This window comes from Mustelus asterias, chromosome 19 (assembly GCF_964213995.1).
Source record: "Mustelus asterias chromosome 19, sMusAst1.hap1.1, whole genome shotgun sequence".
NCBI classification, from domain to species: Eukaryota; Metazoa; Chordata; class Chondrichthyes; order Carcharhiniformes; family Triakidae; genus Mustelus; species Mustelus asterias.
Window position 1 is genome coordinate 68,859,207 of NC_135819.1, and position 17,990 is coordinate 68,877,196.

Sequence of the window (17,990 nt, forward strand, 5' to 3'; positions counted from 1 at the left end):
AATGCAACAGGGCCAACCTCTGGGCCTATCCTACTCAGACCATGAACTTTTGTGCCAAATGAAGCACAAATTGGTCCATTTGGTGTTGCCACAGATAACAAAATCAGTTCACTTTCTTTTGATGGATCAATATAGTCAGAAAGTCATATTAATGGAAATCTTGTACAATGATTGGATGATCTAAGGTCAAGAATGTTATTGCCCTATAGAACGCACAATGCATTTTCCTTTTGTTAGGGTTTAGATGTGTCCCACTAAGTGCTCTAACATGAAGCCATCAGAACCTCAGGTCAATATGGGTTTAATGGGGGAACTATGTTGACTGGAAAATCATAGAAACCCTACACTGCAGAAGGAGGCCAATCGGCCCATCAGGTCTGCACCACCAACAATCCCACCGAGGCCTTATCCCCGTAACCTCACATATTTATCCTGCTAATCCCTCTAATCTATGCATCCCAGGACACTAAGGGGCAATTTAGCATGGCCAGTGCACCTAACCTGCACATATTTGAACTGTGGGAGGAAACCGGAGCACCTGGAGAAAACCCACACAGACACGGGGAGAATGTGCAAACTCCACACAGACAAGTGACCCGAGCATGCAATCGAATGCAGGTCCCTGGAGCTGTGAGGCAACAATGCTAACCACCGTACCACCCAATGCCCAAGTTTCATGCTCGTACTGTCAGAAGCCCCTTGCCAGATGCGACTGGCTCGGAGTCATCCATGGCTCTCACATTTGCCTAGCTAATTGAGGGGTGAGTGCCACTGAACCGAAATGCAGAAGGAGGCTACATTGGGTGACGATTGTAACAAATGTCTCAAGGTATTGTGGTTTTAGAGAGCCAGCTACCAATGTGTGATTTGGACACTCAATTCAGTTCAAGCCAGGTTCTCACAATCTGCAATGTTAGCCACCCCAACTAACAAAATAATGCATTCAGTTCTTATGAGTGCATTGATCACTGCTGTTCAAATAGGGTTTGCTCCACCAGGTACTGTCTCTCCAGGAGAGCCATAGAAACCTGTTGTGTTTGCGTAATCATGATGTGGAGATGCCGGCGTTGGACTGGGGTAAACACAGTAAGGAGTCTAACAACACCAGGTTAAAGTCCAACAGGTTTATTTGGTAGCAAACGCCACTAGCTTTCGGAGCACTGCTCCTTCGTCAGGTGAGTGGAAGATCTTCCACTCACCTGACAAAGGAGCAGCGCTCCGAAAGCTAGTGGCGTTTGCTACCAAATAAACCTCTTGGACTTTAACCTGGTGTTGTTAGACTCCTTACTGTGTTTGCGTAAGCCTTTGTTTGCCATCAGGGTTAATTTGGAATTTAGTGCCGCATAGCTGGCTATGTTCTGACAGAGCACTTACTGCACACTAAACACTCTCCTAACCTTTCTGCTCCGCCTGTATTTTTTTCAAATTGTGACAGGATTATATCCCAAGATGTTGCTGCAAGCAGCCTGAGTACAGTAAAGCCATCAGCCTCCGCCCCAAAGGACATTCAATGAATGCAAATAGCTCTAATAACAACTAATTACAAAGGCAATGAATATGTATTGCTCATCACAATACAAAGACCTATGTCAGTTAGTTGCTGCTGTTCTTTCTGCAGCACAGCACCTGTCATAAAGTTGTCATTTTGATTCTTTTTGGGGTTTTTTCTGGAAGTTTCTCAATGCGATTTCTGGGGAACACAAGTTCAATAACAATCCACACACAACCGTTCTGATTGATTTGTAAATACACTGCTTCTACCTACCTTCCTCCTTTAAGGTACTCCTTTATAACCTTTGACCAAGCTTTTGGTCATCTCTGTCTCAAGATCTCCTCTTGTCGCTCAGTGCCATATTTCATCCGATAATGCTCTTGTGAACAGCCTTAGTGTGTTTTGTGACATTGAAGGTGCAATGTATGTAAATGCAAGTAGTTTTTGTTTAGTGGAGGTACTGGATTTGTTTCCTAGTCAGTGCGGGTTAAGTTGCTTTTATACTGTGCTCAGTGGCAGATTAGGGAGGCAGGACCCCGACACATGGTCTCCAGGCAACCGATAGTGAATTTGTCAAATTCACTAACCCTGGCTGCCAAGGAGACCTGCTAACTTTGGGGATTTCTAGTGGGTTGCCTTGGTGAATTGGAACTGGCTCCTAGCCTGTACTTTTGTAAATGGTGATCTAAAAACAGTTTTAGCTGATCACAGTCAGAGAGGCAGCTGAGGTATAATTCTTTGCATGGCGGGGCCATGGGACCTTGGTTTCATGTCAGCCTTGATTGCAAGCTTGAGCACTGAAGGGGTTGTTGAACCTACAAGCCAGTATAACCTGGCAAGAAAATGCAACAAAGCAAAGCTGACACTGTGGCAATGCTGAGGTCTGAGCACAGGCTGCAGACCCAGTCAGCTGTGGATGATTCATGGCATTTGAAAGACCATGATGTGGAGATGCCGGCGTTGGACTGGGGTGAACACAGTAAGAGTTTTAACAACACTAGGTTAAAGTCCAACAGGTTTATTTGGTAGCAAATACCATTAGCTTTCAGAGCGCTGCTCCTTCGTCAGATGGAGTGGAAATCTGCACTTTTCCACTCCATTAACCTTTGCCATGAAGAATGATAATTTTGAGATGCGTTAAATTTGTAGCCTTTCAATCTTGACATATTTCAACCAGATCAATTAGGTAAGCTCAGAATTCTTAACAGCTGCTGTTAAGATCTTGTTGAGTGACTGTTGTGTAGTATATATAGCAGGCTACTCGTTCTGGAACCTAGGATGAACGTTGCTGCAGTTTGATTCAGTCATGTTGTGTCTTTGTATCCCATAGGCAAGCAAGATGGAGGGCACATGGTGAACTTTGGGTATCTATGCAAAATACTTTTTAATTGATTGGTGATGTGCAGGGAAGAGCTCCATGCCTTCCAGTCTTGTTTTTCACTCGCTGAGATACCAAGGGTATTCCTTGTATGACACTTAAATTCATCTCATGACAAATCAGGACACAGCAGCCATTGATGCTGATGCAATCACATGGAGCTCTTCCCTACACATCACCAATCAATTAAAAAGTATTTTGCATAGATACCCAAAGTTCACCATGTGCCCTCCATCTTGCTTGCCTATGGGATACAAAGACACAACATGACTGAATCAAACTGCAGCAACGTTCATCCTAGGTTCCAGAAAGAGTAGCCTGCTATATATACTACACAACAGTCACTCAACAAGATCTTAACAGCAGCTGTTAAGAATTCTGAGCTTACCTAATTGATCTGGTTGAAATACGTCAAGATTGAAAGGCTACAAATTTAACGCATCTCAAAATTATCATTCTTCATGGCAAAGGTTAATGACTAATCGCTAACCTTTAGCCTTTCAAGGTTAATTACTTTAATTTCTTCCATTTAAAAAAGACATTGTGTCTTCACTATTCCATTGTCAACCCAAGAAAGGGGGTGATACCTTGGCACCTGATGGAGGACGACTTGGACAAAGGGTTGGCTTTAAATTAACATTTGTGACTTGTTTCTTACCCACTGAGTTATGGGTGGAATTTATCGACATTGCAATGTTCCCAGAACAATCCCATAGTCTCCCCTGTTAGTCACAGAAGTGACCCGTCCTAAGGGAGGTGGTCGGTCTGCTCGTGATCTACTTCCTTGGGTTTCCTCCTTTTTGACAGGAGGCACAGCCAAGTACCGGAACTCAATGCCAGGGGTTATTGGGGGTGGAGCGAACTTCAACTAAAGACTCGACTTTCACTGACACGAAGCAGGTGCGTAACCAGCCAGGCAGCTAAAGGTCAAGTGGCTTGCTTTCAAAATCACTATAAATGCCAGCCTCTCTTGTGGCCCAGCCTGTGCTTAGTTAATCCGAATAATATGTGCCCATATCTTTTGCTTTCACCGCTTAATTTTACTTCATCTTATTAGAGGGAAATTTTAGATATTTGTATAACCTCCTTGACTCTTCGCTTCCTTCTCCCTAATTAATAGGTCTGACAACCATCATCAAAATATAATTATCGTTGCTCTTGGTTTGAGAGTCCATCTGTTTTGTAAAAGTAACGAGGCCATAAGCTATAATTAATTTTCTTTGGATAGATATATGAATTATTGCAATAAATACACTAATCAGCAGAATGGATTGGAAAGCCTACGGGAAGAAATTAAGCTTTAATTATTTCACATGGTATCTTCTGAACGTGCAATTCAGCTGATGAGAACAACTTTTGGTGTGTCTAAAAGACAATTATTCAGTGGATATGCACTTAGTATCAAAGTCCTGGAATCCATAGTGCAAGAAAAAATAAGTTAAAGGCATTTACTTTGGAAAGAAAGCAAGCTGGTAAAAATACAGAGAGAAAATAATAAGCTATGTAGAATAATCTATGAACCCTGTATTGGTCAAAGCGAAGAGATATGAAAGGATTTTATGCATTGAAAATAATTACTCATAAAGTATCAAATTATCTGAAGGTGTAACTGCAATTAGAGTGATGCCCCCTAGATAAAACTGATTAAGTTGGTTCAGGAAGGTTCTTAAATATTTTCCAGCAAAGGCATTCTGCTTTTCAGTTGAGAAAGTTCAGACTGTTTGAGTGCAGAGCATGAATAAATGAAAAGACCCAAATGCAAAGTTTTACTGTGGCAATCTTTTTTTGATTCAGAAGTTCAAGTGAAAGGCAAAATACCAACAGTGCAGGACACCAAGGTTAAATAGATTGGGGAGAAGCTAGTTGTGATATCGGTGATCTCAAGCTCAGAACATAAGAATAGAGGACTTAGTAGTAGGCCATTCAGCCCTTTGAGTCTGCTGCACTATTTGGTAAGGTCATAACTGATCTGGTTGTGGTTTCAATTCCACTTTCGTGACTGCCCTCATAATCCATGACTTGTAAGAAGAAGTGAGGGTCAGAAGCTTTGGAGTTTTGAGGTCCTGAGAAAATATGAGTCACAGCACTGCAATGGTACTGAATTTCAAGATTTTGAAGATGCGAAAAAGAGGAAGCTGGGATGAGAACAATATTCATTGAATCAATGGCCAAAATATCAATATAACATAAGAACATAAGAAATAGGTGCAGGAGTAGGCCATCTAGCCCCTCGAGCCTGCCCCGCCATTCAATAAGATCATGGCTGATCTGAAGTGGATCAGTTCCACTTACCCGCCTGATCCCCATAACCTCTAATTCCCTTACCGATCAATATGGAGAGAAAAGCCAGGTTGCATTGGGAGAGATGTTGGATTCTAGTGGTGAGATATCATATAAATTTGGTGCTGCCATCTCTTTTCCTTGCTGGACTGAGTCCGAGTGTCTCTGGGGTGATACACACTCTTGTGCTGATTGCATATGGTCCAGCCACCCTTTGTCCTCGAAGACAGTCTGTCTTTCTTAAGAGGAGGCTGCACTGAATAATGAGAATCTGATGCTGCAAACTATTTACAAATATAAAAAAATAGAATACCTGGCCAGAGAAGAAGCTCCAGGTACATAGATGTGGCGCTGGAAGTTTTAGTCGCGGAGATGTCATGGCACCTCACAATCAGGTGGACCTCAAGGCCAACCGTTAGAAAGGATTGTGAGCAGGTGGTTGGGCAAATGGAAGTTCTTGGGCATCTGAAAGCAGGAAAACTGAAAAGGAAGGATGGGGTGACGGAAGTGGGGTGGGAAACAAGTGGTCCATAGTCACACCATCAGCAGCTTGCTCATCATGAGGAGTAGGAGCTGTGAAGGGGCTTAAGGCAGGAAAATTACACCATCCTGAATGATGTTAGAAAAGTCAGGTTAGTTCCCTGAGCCAGAGACCTGACAGCTAGTCACAAAACGTCTAATGACATCACTCCAGTGATCAAGGTCAGTGAATGTATTTTCACATCTCTTACCCCCTCCATCATCACTCACCAACAGCAGTTCCTGACACTTTGGACTCAAACTTAACATTCACCTTACCCTCACCTACCAATACTGCCAAGCTCACATCCACCTATTGCTGCCTCTACATATGTCCAGTTATTCAACTGTGCAGGCACATCATCCAAATACAGAGCGACTCAATCATTGATATTCTTCCCTCTCTCTTGCAGGACAAGATGGCACACAATAGAAAGAAGCAGAGTACAGCTGATGGGGACAAGAATGCCAGTAACTCCTGGGCCCTATTGTGGGAGGGAACTCTCAGGATTATGGGACTGGCTGCAATGGAGCCCAGGGGTTTCATCTGGGTGCTCCGGTTTCCTCCCACAGTCCGAAAGACAAACTGGTTAGGTGCATTGGCCAAGCTAAATTCTCCCTCAGTGTATCCGAACAGGCGCCAGAGTGTGGCGACTAGGGGATTTTAACAGTAGCTTCATTGCAGCGTTAATGTAAGCCTACTTGTGACACTAATAAATAAATAAATGAGTGTGAACATCCTGGAAGGGCATCAGCCCAGAATGGAGGCATGAATTTTATACCATGTGTGTTTAAATTTCACTGATGTCCTCCTGACTGTGTAACTCTGAGTTCAACAAATGTAGAAAGGATAGGCAGGTTAAGTGTGTTCCTGGCTCAAAGAGAGCCATCACTCTTAACCCTCGAAATATCCAAAGTCTTTTGAAATTAGTCATTGCTCAATATTAATCTTTTCACAAAAAGCTAATTGTTTATTATGAAATTGCAGCATTGCATTAGATTACTATTTACAGAGCTGGATGGACTTTCTGGATTTTACCTATGTGATTGTCTCTGTACCTGTCTGATACACCGGGATTGAGGGTGGTAAAGGAGAAATTTGGGACAGACATCAGTCAACACTTCATTTCACAGAGGATGGCCCAAAGCTGGAATAGGTTAATAAGAGAAGGAGTTGAGGGCAAGACATTGGATTTAGGAAACAGTTGGAGAGCGTAATGGAAAGACGATAGGATTGTTCATGTGAGAAGATGAAAATAAATAGTCTCAATGGTCTTCTTCATCCAAAAATATCTTGTGCTGTTTATATTTCTTTATTGCATTGTACGTTACCCTGAGGGTGGAACCTATTGTGAACAATTTTTAGGCACAACTGGTGTAGTCCGTAATTTATCTATATAATAATGATTTTTGTGAATGTCTGATTATAATGTCGCAAATTGCTTTCTGCTTGGCCCATGCTAGCCACAGGGCACCATCAGTCAAATGCACTTCACAGAAAACATATTAAACTTCCTCACCAAAAAATTGAAAGTTTTTGCAAGTAGAAAGAACCATTTGAACAAAGATGCAACTCAGAGTTCAAGAGGATGCAATCTGTAGAGATTTAAAAATATTCAACATTTGATTCACAATTGTGGTTAGTCGAAGGCCTGTCCCTGAGCAAATTGTTGGCCCTTAGACTCATATGAACAGACTCATGCTCCAGTCTCAGCCTCTGAGACCTACCAAATTATAATTTTTGAAATAAATTGCCCACATGCAATGGCAGGGGACATTGACTCATGATGTACATTTATGCAATCTCTCAGTGAAATGCAAGTGGTCTCAAGTTTCCTCCTGGTACCTGTCCATTTTGGGGGATTTTCTGCCAGAGGTGAAGGCAGCCATGGGTTCCATCATCCGAATTTGGACATGTGTGTCTAGCTGATAGGACAACAAGTGGATGAGGTCACCAGGCTACATGTTTCATCATTATCGCCATAGCAATTCTGGAATATCGAGTAGAGGGGAGGATGGATGGATTCAAGATCGACAATCTGGGTGCAAATTGCATTGCTTGTGTTCTGAAGTGAAGTTACGGTCCATGTTTCAGCTCAAATTCGCTTTCATTATCACAAAAACAAAATCTCCCACGGGGCAGTGCTATTGGCCTGCATTTAGAATATAATGGCATGTTTTCCCGTGGGCAGGGGTGGCTTGCCATTGGTTGCCAGCAGGATTACCTGGTCCTGCCGAAGTCCACGGTGTTTTGCATGGCTCGCCTGCTCAACTTCCAGGAAACCCGCTGCGTTGGGGGTCGCCTTCGGCAGGACTGGAGGATCCCGCCAGTGGGAATGGCCAGAAAAATCCCATCACGGGTTTATCATAAAAAAATATTTTTGGCAACCCAATTTTAAATAACTGAAAATGACTTTTTAAAAAAATTATATAGAACCATTCACCAGTTTCATTGGTGTACTGCGGTCAGTTCCTTCATATATTTAAAAGATAATTCATGTCTTTGCTAAAAAACTCAATTTTGAGGACCTCACAAGCGAGCTCCAAACAGTGAAATTATTGGTGATTAATTTGATCTGTGGGGTGGCCAGTTGTCTGGGTGGAGATTTCCAATGTGATGTTTTTGAAACCAGCAGAAATGTGGTTCGGATACCCACCACAGTGGGAAACCATTGAATCACAGGATCTCTACAGTGCAGAAGGAGGCCATTCAGCCCATTAAATCTGCACCGACTCTCCGAAAGAGCATCTTACCCAGGCCCTCACCCCTGCCCTACATAACTCCAAACATTCACCACGGCTGCTCCACCGAACCTATACATCTTTGGACACTAAAGGCCTGATTTTACCATTTTCATTCTAAGTGCTGAATCTGGGCGCCATTCAAATCAAACTTGGAAATCTGCTTTCAGGCGCCCCCATATGCACTTAGCCTGAAAAAAAAATGCGTGAGTCTGAATCGCGCTGTGGGCGGAGCTGAGTGTGCCCGAAACGATGGGAGTTCTGAACTGCGCATGCGCAGTTAGAAAGAAATTTGAAAAAGCGCATCCCTGTCACATCGCTCCCGGGCCACAGAAAGCGGAGAAAGTGGCCCAGGGGCGAAAAGCGGAAGCGATGGCCCCCACAGACACCACTGTCCCCCTTATCCACCCACCCCCCCGCTACCCAAATCGATCGCGATCCCCTGCTCCCGCCACCCCCCACCCCCACCAGAGATACATCTTACCCGCCTCACCGCCCCGCCCCCCCCCCCCCCCTCCCGAGAACAATCTGGCCTCACTTGCACCCCCCTCCCCCTCAGAGAATGATCTGGCCTTCTTCTCCTCTCCCCACCCCCCCGCCGAAGAATGATCTGGCCTCACTCCAACCCCGCCCCCCCACCCAAGAATGATCTGGCCTCACTCCCCTCCCACCCCCACCCCCAGAATGATCTGGCCTCACTCCCCACCGCCGAGAATGATCTGGCCTCACTTCCCCCCACCCCACCCCCAGAGGTACATCTGACCCACCTCCTCCTCTCTCCCCACTCCCTCACCAGAGAATGATCTGTTCTGCCTCCCCCCCCGACCACCACCACCACCGATCTGAGTCAGAGAGCCATTGGAAGCGCTGAACTTGCCTCTTCAGCAGCTGGAGCACCCAATTCAGACTTCTATTCAGCATGTCCATTTCGGCGCGATTCTGGATTGGCGAACGCAGTGGTAAAGGGGGAAATGCTGATAAAGTTGGGCGGGCATTTCACGAATTCAATTTAAATGTATGCAAATGCATTTAAATTGCCGTTGCGCCCGTTTTGGGCGCAAATTGGATTGCGGCCATTCCCGGTCTCGGTAAAGTGGCCATCTGCACAGACGCAGGCACGGATCGCGTTAATGGCCTCACACCCGACTTTACCACGTTTTCGCGCCAGTTTTCGGGCACGACGCAATGGTAAATTGCACACACAGGGAAAACAAGCAAACTCTACACAGTCAGTCACCCAAGGCCATAATCGAACCCACAGCCCTGGTGCTGTGAGACAGCAGTGCTAACCACTGTGCCATCGTGCTGCCCATATCATCTGCGCATGAAACATCATCTTTCATTTCAAAAACAGCTTGTATCCACCACTTCTTGGACTGTCAAAAATAGCACTTTGCAGCTCTTACTGGGTCTCTACCAACCATACCCAGCCTCAAGGCCAGGAGACATTTATTATCTTTCCCACAACAGATGGGTTTCTGGAAGAGGAAGGTGGAGATTGACAAAATTATGATGGTCATATTTGGTTCTTTTTCCTGAAATAGTTGTTGATTTCCCACATACTAACCTTGCAAAGTCGAGGTCTGCCTCCCGAGACATGGTGATGTTGGTCAGGTTCTGCTGCAGTACAAATATGTTCCTGCACATCTTCTTGATCCCTGATTCACTGATCCGCTTGAAATATTGTGCACCATTGATCAAAATGCAGGAAATCAGGTGACCAAGGCCTACATTTAGGAGGGGAGGGGGGCGATGAGTGAAAGAAAAACAGTTAAATATCTCTCAGAATTAACTTTTTGATACCAGTCACTTAGCCTCACAGTTCACAGAAAATACAAAAGGTACACAGGAGACTATTCCGTAGAATCTGTGGAATCCCTACAGTGCAGAGGGAGGCCATTTGACCTATCGCATCTGCACCAACTCTCCGAATGAGCATCTTATCCAGGCCCAGTCCCCTGCCCGATCTCCGTAACCCCACACATTTACCATGGCTCCACTGAACCTACACATCTTTGGACTCTGGGAGGAAACTGGAGACCTGGAGGAAACTCACGCAGATATGAGGAGAATGTGCAAACTCCAAAGAGAGAGTCACCCAAGGCTGGAATTGAACCCAGGCCCTGGTACTGTGAGGCAACAGTGCCAACCACTGTGCCACCATGCCACCCTGTCTCACAGTCTTGACATCACCTCAGTTGTCCAGGTAAGACTGCTGGGCCATTGAAGGAACAGTTTGTATCCAGTGTTTCTCTCCATCGCCAGCCTGTCACAAACTCAACCACTAAGGCCCCAAATTAAAAAGTTATCACTATTTTTTCGAAATATAATTATCTTCTTTCCTTTCTTGCAGTAGCTGAGTCAGGCTGGGGGCTGTTTCTCTGAGTGCTAACAACTCTTTTGGTCCCAGCCCAAGCAGTCATTCTTCTTGTATAAAATCGAGTGAATATCCACAAACTATTTGACATTCAACTCCGAGTCTATTATCATCTACCATGTACACGCTTCAGAGATAACATGGGGAGAATGCTTCACCCTGGTCCCTCAATCAAAATTGCTGCTGCAACTGCCTCCCTGCCCCTACACAACACACTCCACACGCCACCCCCACCCCCGACCATTCCTGGAGCATTCCCGCTCTCCAATTCCCATTGCATAATGATTACAAGCAAGATTTACAGCTTATTTCACCCCTCCTGAGCTTAGGAACACTGATCAATTGTAGCTCTGGTACAGTAACTTTGCCACAAGCTTTCGGAGCACTGCTCCTTCACCAGGTGAGTGGGAGTTCTGCTCATAAACAGGACCCTGTTTGTGAATAGAACTCCCACTCACCTGATGAAGGGGCAGTGCTCCGAAAGCTTGTGGCTTGCGCTACCAAATAAACCTGTTGGACTTTAACCTGGTGTTGTGAGACTTCTTACTGTGCTTACCCCAGTCCAATGCCGGAATCTCCACATCACCGTAACTTTTGCACAGGGAATTGTACCTTGGACCACCTGGTTCATAGGCCAGAGCAAGGCCCGAGCTCTCAAATATGAAATAAACAAACTCCTCCGTTTGACAAATTTAGCTCGAGGTTTCTTAACAATTTCCCACAGGTCCATGCCTTGTTTCCTTTAATTTAGTACTTCCTTCCTCAAAAGGTAATGGAAGCAGAGTTTTTGAATGTTTTCAAGGAAGAGGCAGTCAGATTCTTGATAGACAAGGGGATGAAAGGTTTTGGGGGTAGATAGGAGGTTATAGTCAGATCAGCCATGATCTTATTGAATGGCAGAGCAGGCTTGAAGGGCCAAGTGGCTGAACTCATGTTATCATCAACATTTCCTATCTTCACCTCGTCAATTCCTTTAAAAATTACAAGGATAAATCATGTCCCATCCCCCCCCATAGCTTTTTAAATTTATTTTCTAAAATGTGCTTGCTTCATAACGTGGTTCTCATAACTCACTGATCTTAGAACCATTCTTGCTGTTGTTGACTGAATTCTTCCTAACGCCCCGTGTGTTTTCCCTTCAGGGTTCTGCCATCTGGTAATGTATCTTTGTGAGACAATCCAGCAGCTTTGTAAAGTAAATGGAGGAATTTGTAAGGATGAAATCGGTAACAGGATGAGCTCTGACTGTAGCCCTACATCAATGACAAAGTCAAATAAATGAGAACGCCCAGTATTACATTGTGGATGTAACTGCGCAATACATAGAACACTCCATATGGTTTGCTTTTATACTCATTTGCCTGGATTTCCTCTCTTATCCTAAAGGCTGTAGCTCAGAAATGGGCCCAGTACTGCCACCAGGAATGAACTAGAATTAGACTTCAAGCCATCATTTGCTGCCGTGTTAATCCGGCCATTAACATATTTGAGTAATTTGCATGGATAAGCAGCAAAGTCTAGTCTCCAACGCCAGAATTACGTTGAGGGAGATCTTGTGGGAAGGTAGTCCAATAAACCCCCTTAATTGAAGCTCGGATGAGGAAGTGGCAGGGGTAACCATCGTTACCAAAATCTCAAATGGGTTTCCATGTTTACCTGTAACAGCGACTGTGCTGCAAAAATAATTAATTGACCATAAAGCACTCTGAGGATATGGAAGGTGTTTCTTTAATGTGAGCTTTTTTCCCCCCCTCTTTTTTATTTAGACACATTCACTATTCAAATCCTGGCTGGTTGTTATTCACACATTACATTCCTTCCACAACACCACAGGGACTATCATGTTGCATAAAGTGTTTAATTATCTTCCCTTTAAACATTTTGTTGATGATGCCCATTTGTCTCCAGATATCCTTTGCGCAATGCAACAGCTCCTGAATTTTCCTGAAATGAAATTCATATTGGGGAAAAAAAAGACAATGCAAATGTGCTGCTACATTGTCAACCGACTGGGAGGCTGTACATCAATTTAGTTCATAATTATGCTCGTCAGTCAGTGCATTTGAACATGCCTGTAATTCAGTAATGGAGGTATAGTTAGTCAGCTGGTGTCAATAAATCTCTTCTGAATGCAACAGTCATTTCGGCAATTGATTTTTTGGTGTATTAATGGCTGAACATCAATGATCAGAAAGCAATCTACGTGCAACCGCATTTAGTCATATTGATTCAGTTTCAATGTATTTACCTTCGAAAATGTATTGGAATTTATGTTGCTGCAGGCTGCCACTCATCGCTTCCTCGATGGCGCTGATGTCTTTGTTCAGTCGCACCACCAGGGGGTCATAATCCATGCTCTCTGCATTCGCAACGATTGCATAGTTGCCTTGCTTGGCCAGTGGGATTAAATAGTGAAAGCAATGAACTCTGAGGAAAGGAGGGAGAACGGTGAAGTCTCTGTAACTGGAATGATGAGTCAAATCACTGCTGGAGAGGAAAGCTATTATTCAGGAATGATGTGCACAGAGTATTGTGTTTTCCAAGGCCTTTGGCTTCTATTATCACCACTCAGCCTTGATCGAATGAAGAAAGTTTGTCCCCAGCTTAATTAGTATTTGTGACCAATTCATCAGCAGTAATAAGTTGCTAATTATTGCCACTGGGGCTGGCTTTCCTACAAAAGGAGAAATCTTATTTGCACCACGATGGGATTCTGGGTGACAACCAGTCCTATTAAAGGGAGTGTTGAAAAAAAAATCAACAGGACTACTGAATTTCAATTGGATTATATAAAGGTTACACTTATAAAATAATCTCACACAGACTGATAGCGTTGTAGGTTATATTTACAGTGTTGTATACAGCCTTTAATATCTGTGCCACATATAGGGAAGCAATGACCATCTCCAATACGAAAAAGCCCACTACTTCCTCCTGATATCTGATAGCACAACCATTGTTGAGCTCCCATTCACAATGTTTTTCATGGTGGTAAAGGAGGGTCATCATTGATCAGAAGTTTAATTTATTTAGATGGGTGCAGCCACCACAACACTTAAGAAACTCAACACCACTAAGTACAAAGTAATCGCTTCATCAGTGTCACGCCACTGAACTCGACATTCAACATTTCGGAGTTTCCCTCTAAATTGTACGTAATCCTGATTAGGATATATATCGCTGTCCCTTTGTGGTTCCTGGGTCAACATCCTGGAATGTTCTATTTAACACCATTGTGTGGTCACTTTCAGCATAAGGACCGAATTAATTCAAGAAATTGATACATGACGACCTGCTCCAACCTTAACCAACAAAAAGTGCTGAAAAGAGACAATTGGTCTGTTTTGTTGTGGAACTCTGCCCTGTCCAAATTGGCTGCTGTCTATGGGTGGGATTTTCCAGCTGCTCTCGCCCCAAAACCGGAAAATCCCGCCAGAGGTCAACGGACCTTTCCATGTTCCACCCCTCGCCTGATAGGATTTCCATGGCCGCGGAACTGGAAAATTTGTCCCTACATCACAAAAATGAAAACACTTCGAACCAATTCACTGGCTGTGAAATGCTTTGGGTCGCCTGAGGGTAGGTAAAGAGGCTGTGCAGAAATTAAAAGCCAGACTGCTGGGGAGAAAGCAAAAGGAAGGCTGACACAAAGAGTTTACAGTCTCCATCCCCACTTTCAGTCATAATGTCCCACCCTACCTTCCTAGAAATACAAATTTAGCCTTTGCTACTACACTAAAGGCCTCTGTGTGAGAGGGTTCTTCTCGGATACTTTAAGGCCCTGTGACAGTTCGGGTTGTAGGTCCATTATTCAAGCACAATGTTATCATTGTTAAACAAACTCTGATATTGTCACATAACACAGGATGTGTGCTGTACACACACAAGGTTCATTAAGCACAAGACAGCGTGAGCAATAGCACAGTCAACAGTACAATCAAAGTGTTTGAAAGGATTGCAGGAGTGCCATGACAACAACAAGCACACCCAAGTTGCCTAATAAACAGGATTCCTATAGCTTGGATTTACAATTTGACTTTAAGCTAATCAAGCACATGTTACATTCTGAATTCCTCAATTCTTCTGCCCTATACACTTCCAAACTTCACAACTGTTCTGGGCCTATGCCATCAATTCACGTTGGCATTTCTGAGGGGGAGGGAGTGACACTTGAAGGACCACTGTCTATCTGATCTTTGTGAAGCTCACCAAGGCTCCTTAGGCAGCACGCATGGCCACTACTATCTAGAAGGACAAGAGCAGCAGAAAGTTGGGAACGCCATACCCTGGAGGCTCTCTTCCAAGTCACTTACTATTCCGACTTGGAACTATATTGCCGTTCCTTTACTGTCGCTGGGTCAAGATCTTGGAAATCTGTCCTTCAGAGCACTGTGGGTGTATCTACACCTCAGGGTCTGCAGCGGTTCAGGAAGGCAGCTCACCAACTGAAGGACAACTAGGGATAAATGCTGGCCTAGCCAACGACATCCATATTCCATAAATTAATTTTTAAAAAAATCTGCACCTTTGGTGTGCTCGCTTACTATTCTCTCTGCTTCTGACACAATTGAGAGAACTTCAAATATTTAGGTGTCCAGATCACCAACAACCTGTCCTGGTCCTCCTGATGCTGACACTATAGTTAAGAAAGCCCACCAATGCCTTTACTTTCTCAGAAAACTAAGGAAACTTCACATGTCAGCTATGACTTTCACCAACTTTTACAGATGCACCATAGAAAGCATTCTTTCTGGTTGTATCACAGCTTGGTATGGTTCCTGCTTTGCCCAAGACTGCAAGAAACTACAAAATGTCATGAATGTAGCCCAATCTATCACGCAAACCAGCCTCCCATCCATTGACTCGGTCTACACTCCCCGCTGCCTCGGCAAAGCAGCCAGCATAATTAAGAACCCCACGCACCCCGAACATACTTTCTTCCGCCTTCTTCGGTCAGGAAAAAGATATAAAAGTCTGAGGTCATGTACCAACCGACTCAAGAACAGCTTCTTCCCTGCTGCTGTCAGACTTTTGAATGGACCTACCTCGCATTAAGTTGATCTTTCTCTACACACAGTCAGTACTGGGCCTAAAATGTAAACAAGAGAATCTGTTTAAGTGGAACAGACTTCATTTGATTTGATTTATTATCGTCACATGTATTAGTGTACAGTGAAAAGTATTGTTTCTTGCGCACTGTACAGACAAAGCATACCATTCATAGAGAAGGAAAGGAGAAAGTGCAGAATGTAGTATTACAGTCAGTACTAGGAATACTACATTCTGCACTCTCTCCTTCTCTATGAACGGTATGCTTTGTCTGTATAGCGCGCAAGAAACAATACTTTTCACTGTACACTAATACACGTACACTGTACAATAATAAATCAAATCAAATCAAATGAAGTCTGTTCCACTTCACCAGGTTCTCTTGTTTACATTTTAGGCCCTTCTTTGTCCGACTGTTTGATGTTGGTGTTATTTCAGGGCCATCTCCTCTGATTGTTTTAAGTAGTTTTTGATTCGATTTGATCAAATCCAAAAAGTTCACAGGTTATTCTACTCATCTTTTATCTCCTGGAATCAAAAAATGGTGCAACACAAAAAAGGGACCATTCAGTCCACTCCCACTGTGCCTGTACTTTTTTTTTGCAAGTATGGTGGCACAGTGGTTAGCACTGCTGCCTCACAGGTCCTAGGGACCCAGGTTCGATTCCCGGTTTGGGTCACTGTCTTGTGGAGTCTGCACATTCTCCCTGTCTGTGTCAGTTTTCTCCGGGTGCTCTGGTTTCCTCCTGCAGTCTGAAAAACGTGCTGTTTAGATGCATTGGCCATGCTAAATTCTTCCTCAGTGTACCCGGACAGGTGCAAGAGTGTGGCGACTCGGGGATTTTCACAGTAACTTCATTGCAATGTGAATGTAAACCTACTTGTGACACTAATAAATAAACTTAAACCTTAATTAGTCCCATTCCCTTGCCCCTTTAATTCTGTTCTAGAATTGGTCACAATGCCCAAGCTCGGGATTAACCAAGATTTTATAAAGATTTTGCATAACTTCCTTGCTTTTGTCCGCTATGCTTCTATAAAACCATGCATTCCTTATGCCTTTTTGGAAAAGCCTTCTCAACTTGTCTTACCACCTTTAAAGACTTTAATACATACATCTCCCTCAGTGTCTCTATTCTTGTGCTCCCTTTAAAATTGTAGAAACTAGCTTATATTGGCTCTCACATTTTTCGCATGAGAATGAATCCTGTGATGTGTATTTGAATGATTTTTCCTTCCTGTCCTTTTTCTTTTGTTCCTTAAATATTGTTCATCTTCCACTGTTTCTCGTTCAAATGAAAAGTTATACCTGAAATGATATGGTAAATTCTGACGACCAGTACCATTCAACCCATTTGCATTTCTGGTTTCTACTTTGAAAATGTATTTTGTTACCTTAAAACGTCCATACATGGGACTGTTTCAAATGAAAATAACCTCTTTCTGAGGGATTTCGATGGCAAATAGAATGCTCTTCCAGTTCATGCCCCATCGTGAACCTCTCAGTGAGATTGATTTTTCTTTTAAATGCCTTCCAGCTACAATAGGTTCTTACAGATTTAATTTTACATTCCACGCTTTAATTCAATAAATATTTGATTAAAAATCAGTGAACTCAGTATCTGAACTTGAGGTGACAGAAATAAAAGGGTAATGGGACAGAGGAGGAAGAGGAGAAGGTGGCTAGACAAAGCAGGACAGAGTTTAACTTTGTTCTGTAATGGGAGGGGGTCTTGAAATGTATTCCTACAAAGATGTCTATGAAATTAGGGTCTCAGAATTTTTGCATACAAGGAGCTCTTTATGTCTTTCTCTCTCTGTCTCAAACATTTGTACTCTTTAGGATTGATACTTTGACACGCAGATGGTGCACTTACATATAGCCTGGATATTTGTGGACCTTTCAAAAGGGCAGGCGAGACCTGGATGTGGAATGCCTTCCCCCATTACTGACGGAACCCATTTTTGCCAGTAGGGGAATTGTGGACGGAGCGTGACTCACACAGGAGGGAATTCGAAACACAGTAGGGCCATTCAAGTTCAGTGCGGAGTTCAAACAGATCCCAGTTTTACAATAGCAAGGGTCTTAATTTCCAGTGTCGGGCTTACAATTTTTCAAAGTAGACATAACTGTTCTTAAATGACAGATTTCT

At 43.6% G+C, this 17,990-nt stretch overlaps 1 protein-coding gene across 1 annotated transcript in view; it reads right to left on the minus strand.

Annotated features, from left to right (window-relative positions):
- exoc4 (exocyst complex component 4) overlaps nucleotides 1-17,990 on the minus strand; it is a 516,360-nt gene that overhangs the window by 12,305 nt on the left and 486,065 nt on the right. Inside the window, exons 15-16 of the mRNA XM_078235822.1 lie at nucleotides 13,037-13,215; nucleotides 9,979-10,138 (exon numbers count right to left, since the gene is read on the minus strand). Coding sequence (XP_078091948.1) covers nucleotides 9,979-10,138; nucleotides 13,037-13,215 — 339 coding nt within the window. The remainder of the gene's footprint in view (nucleotides 1-9,978; nucleotides 10,139-13,036; nucleotides 13,216-17,990) is intronic.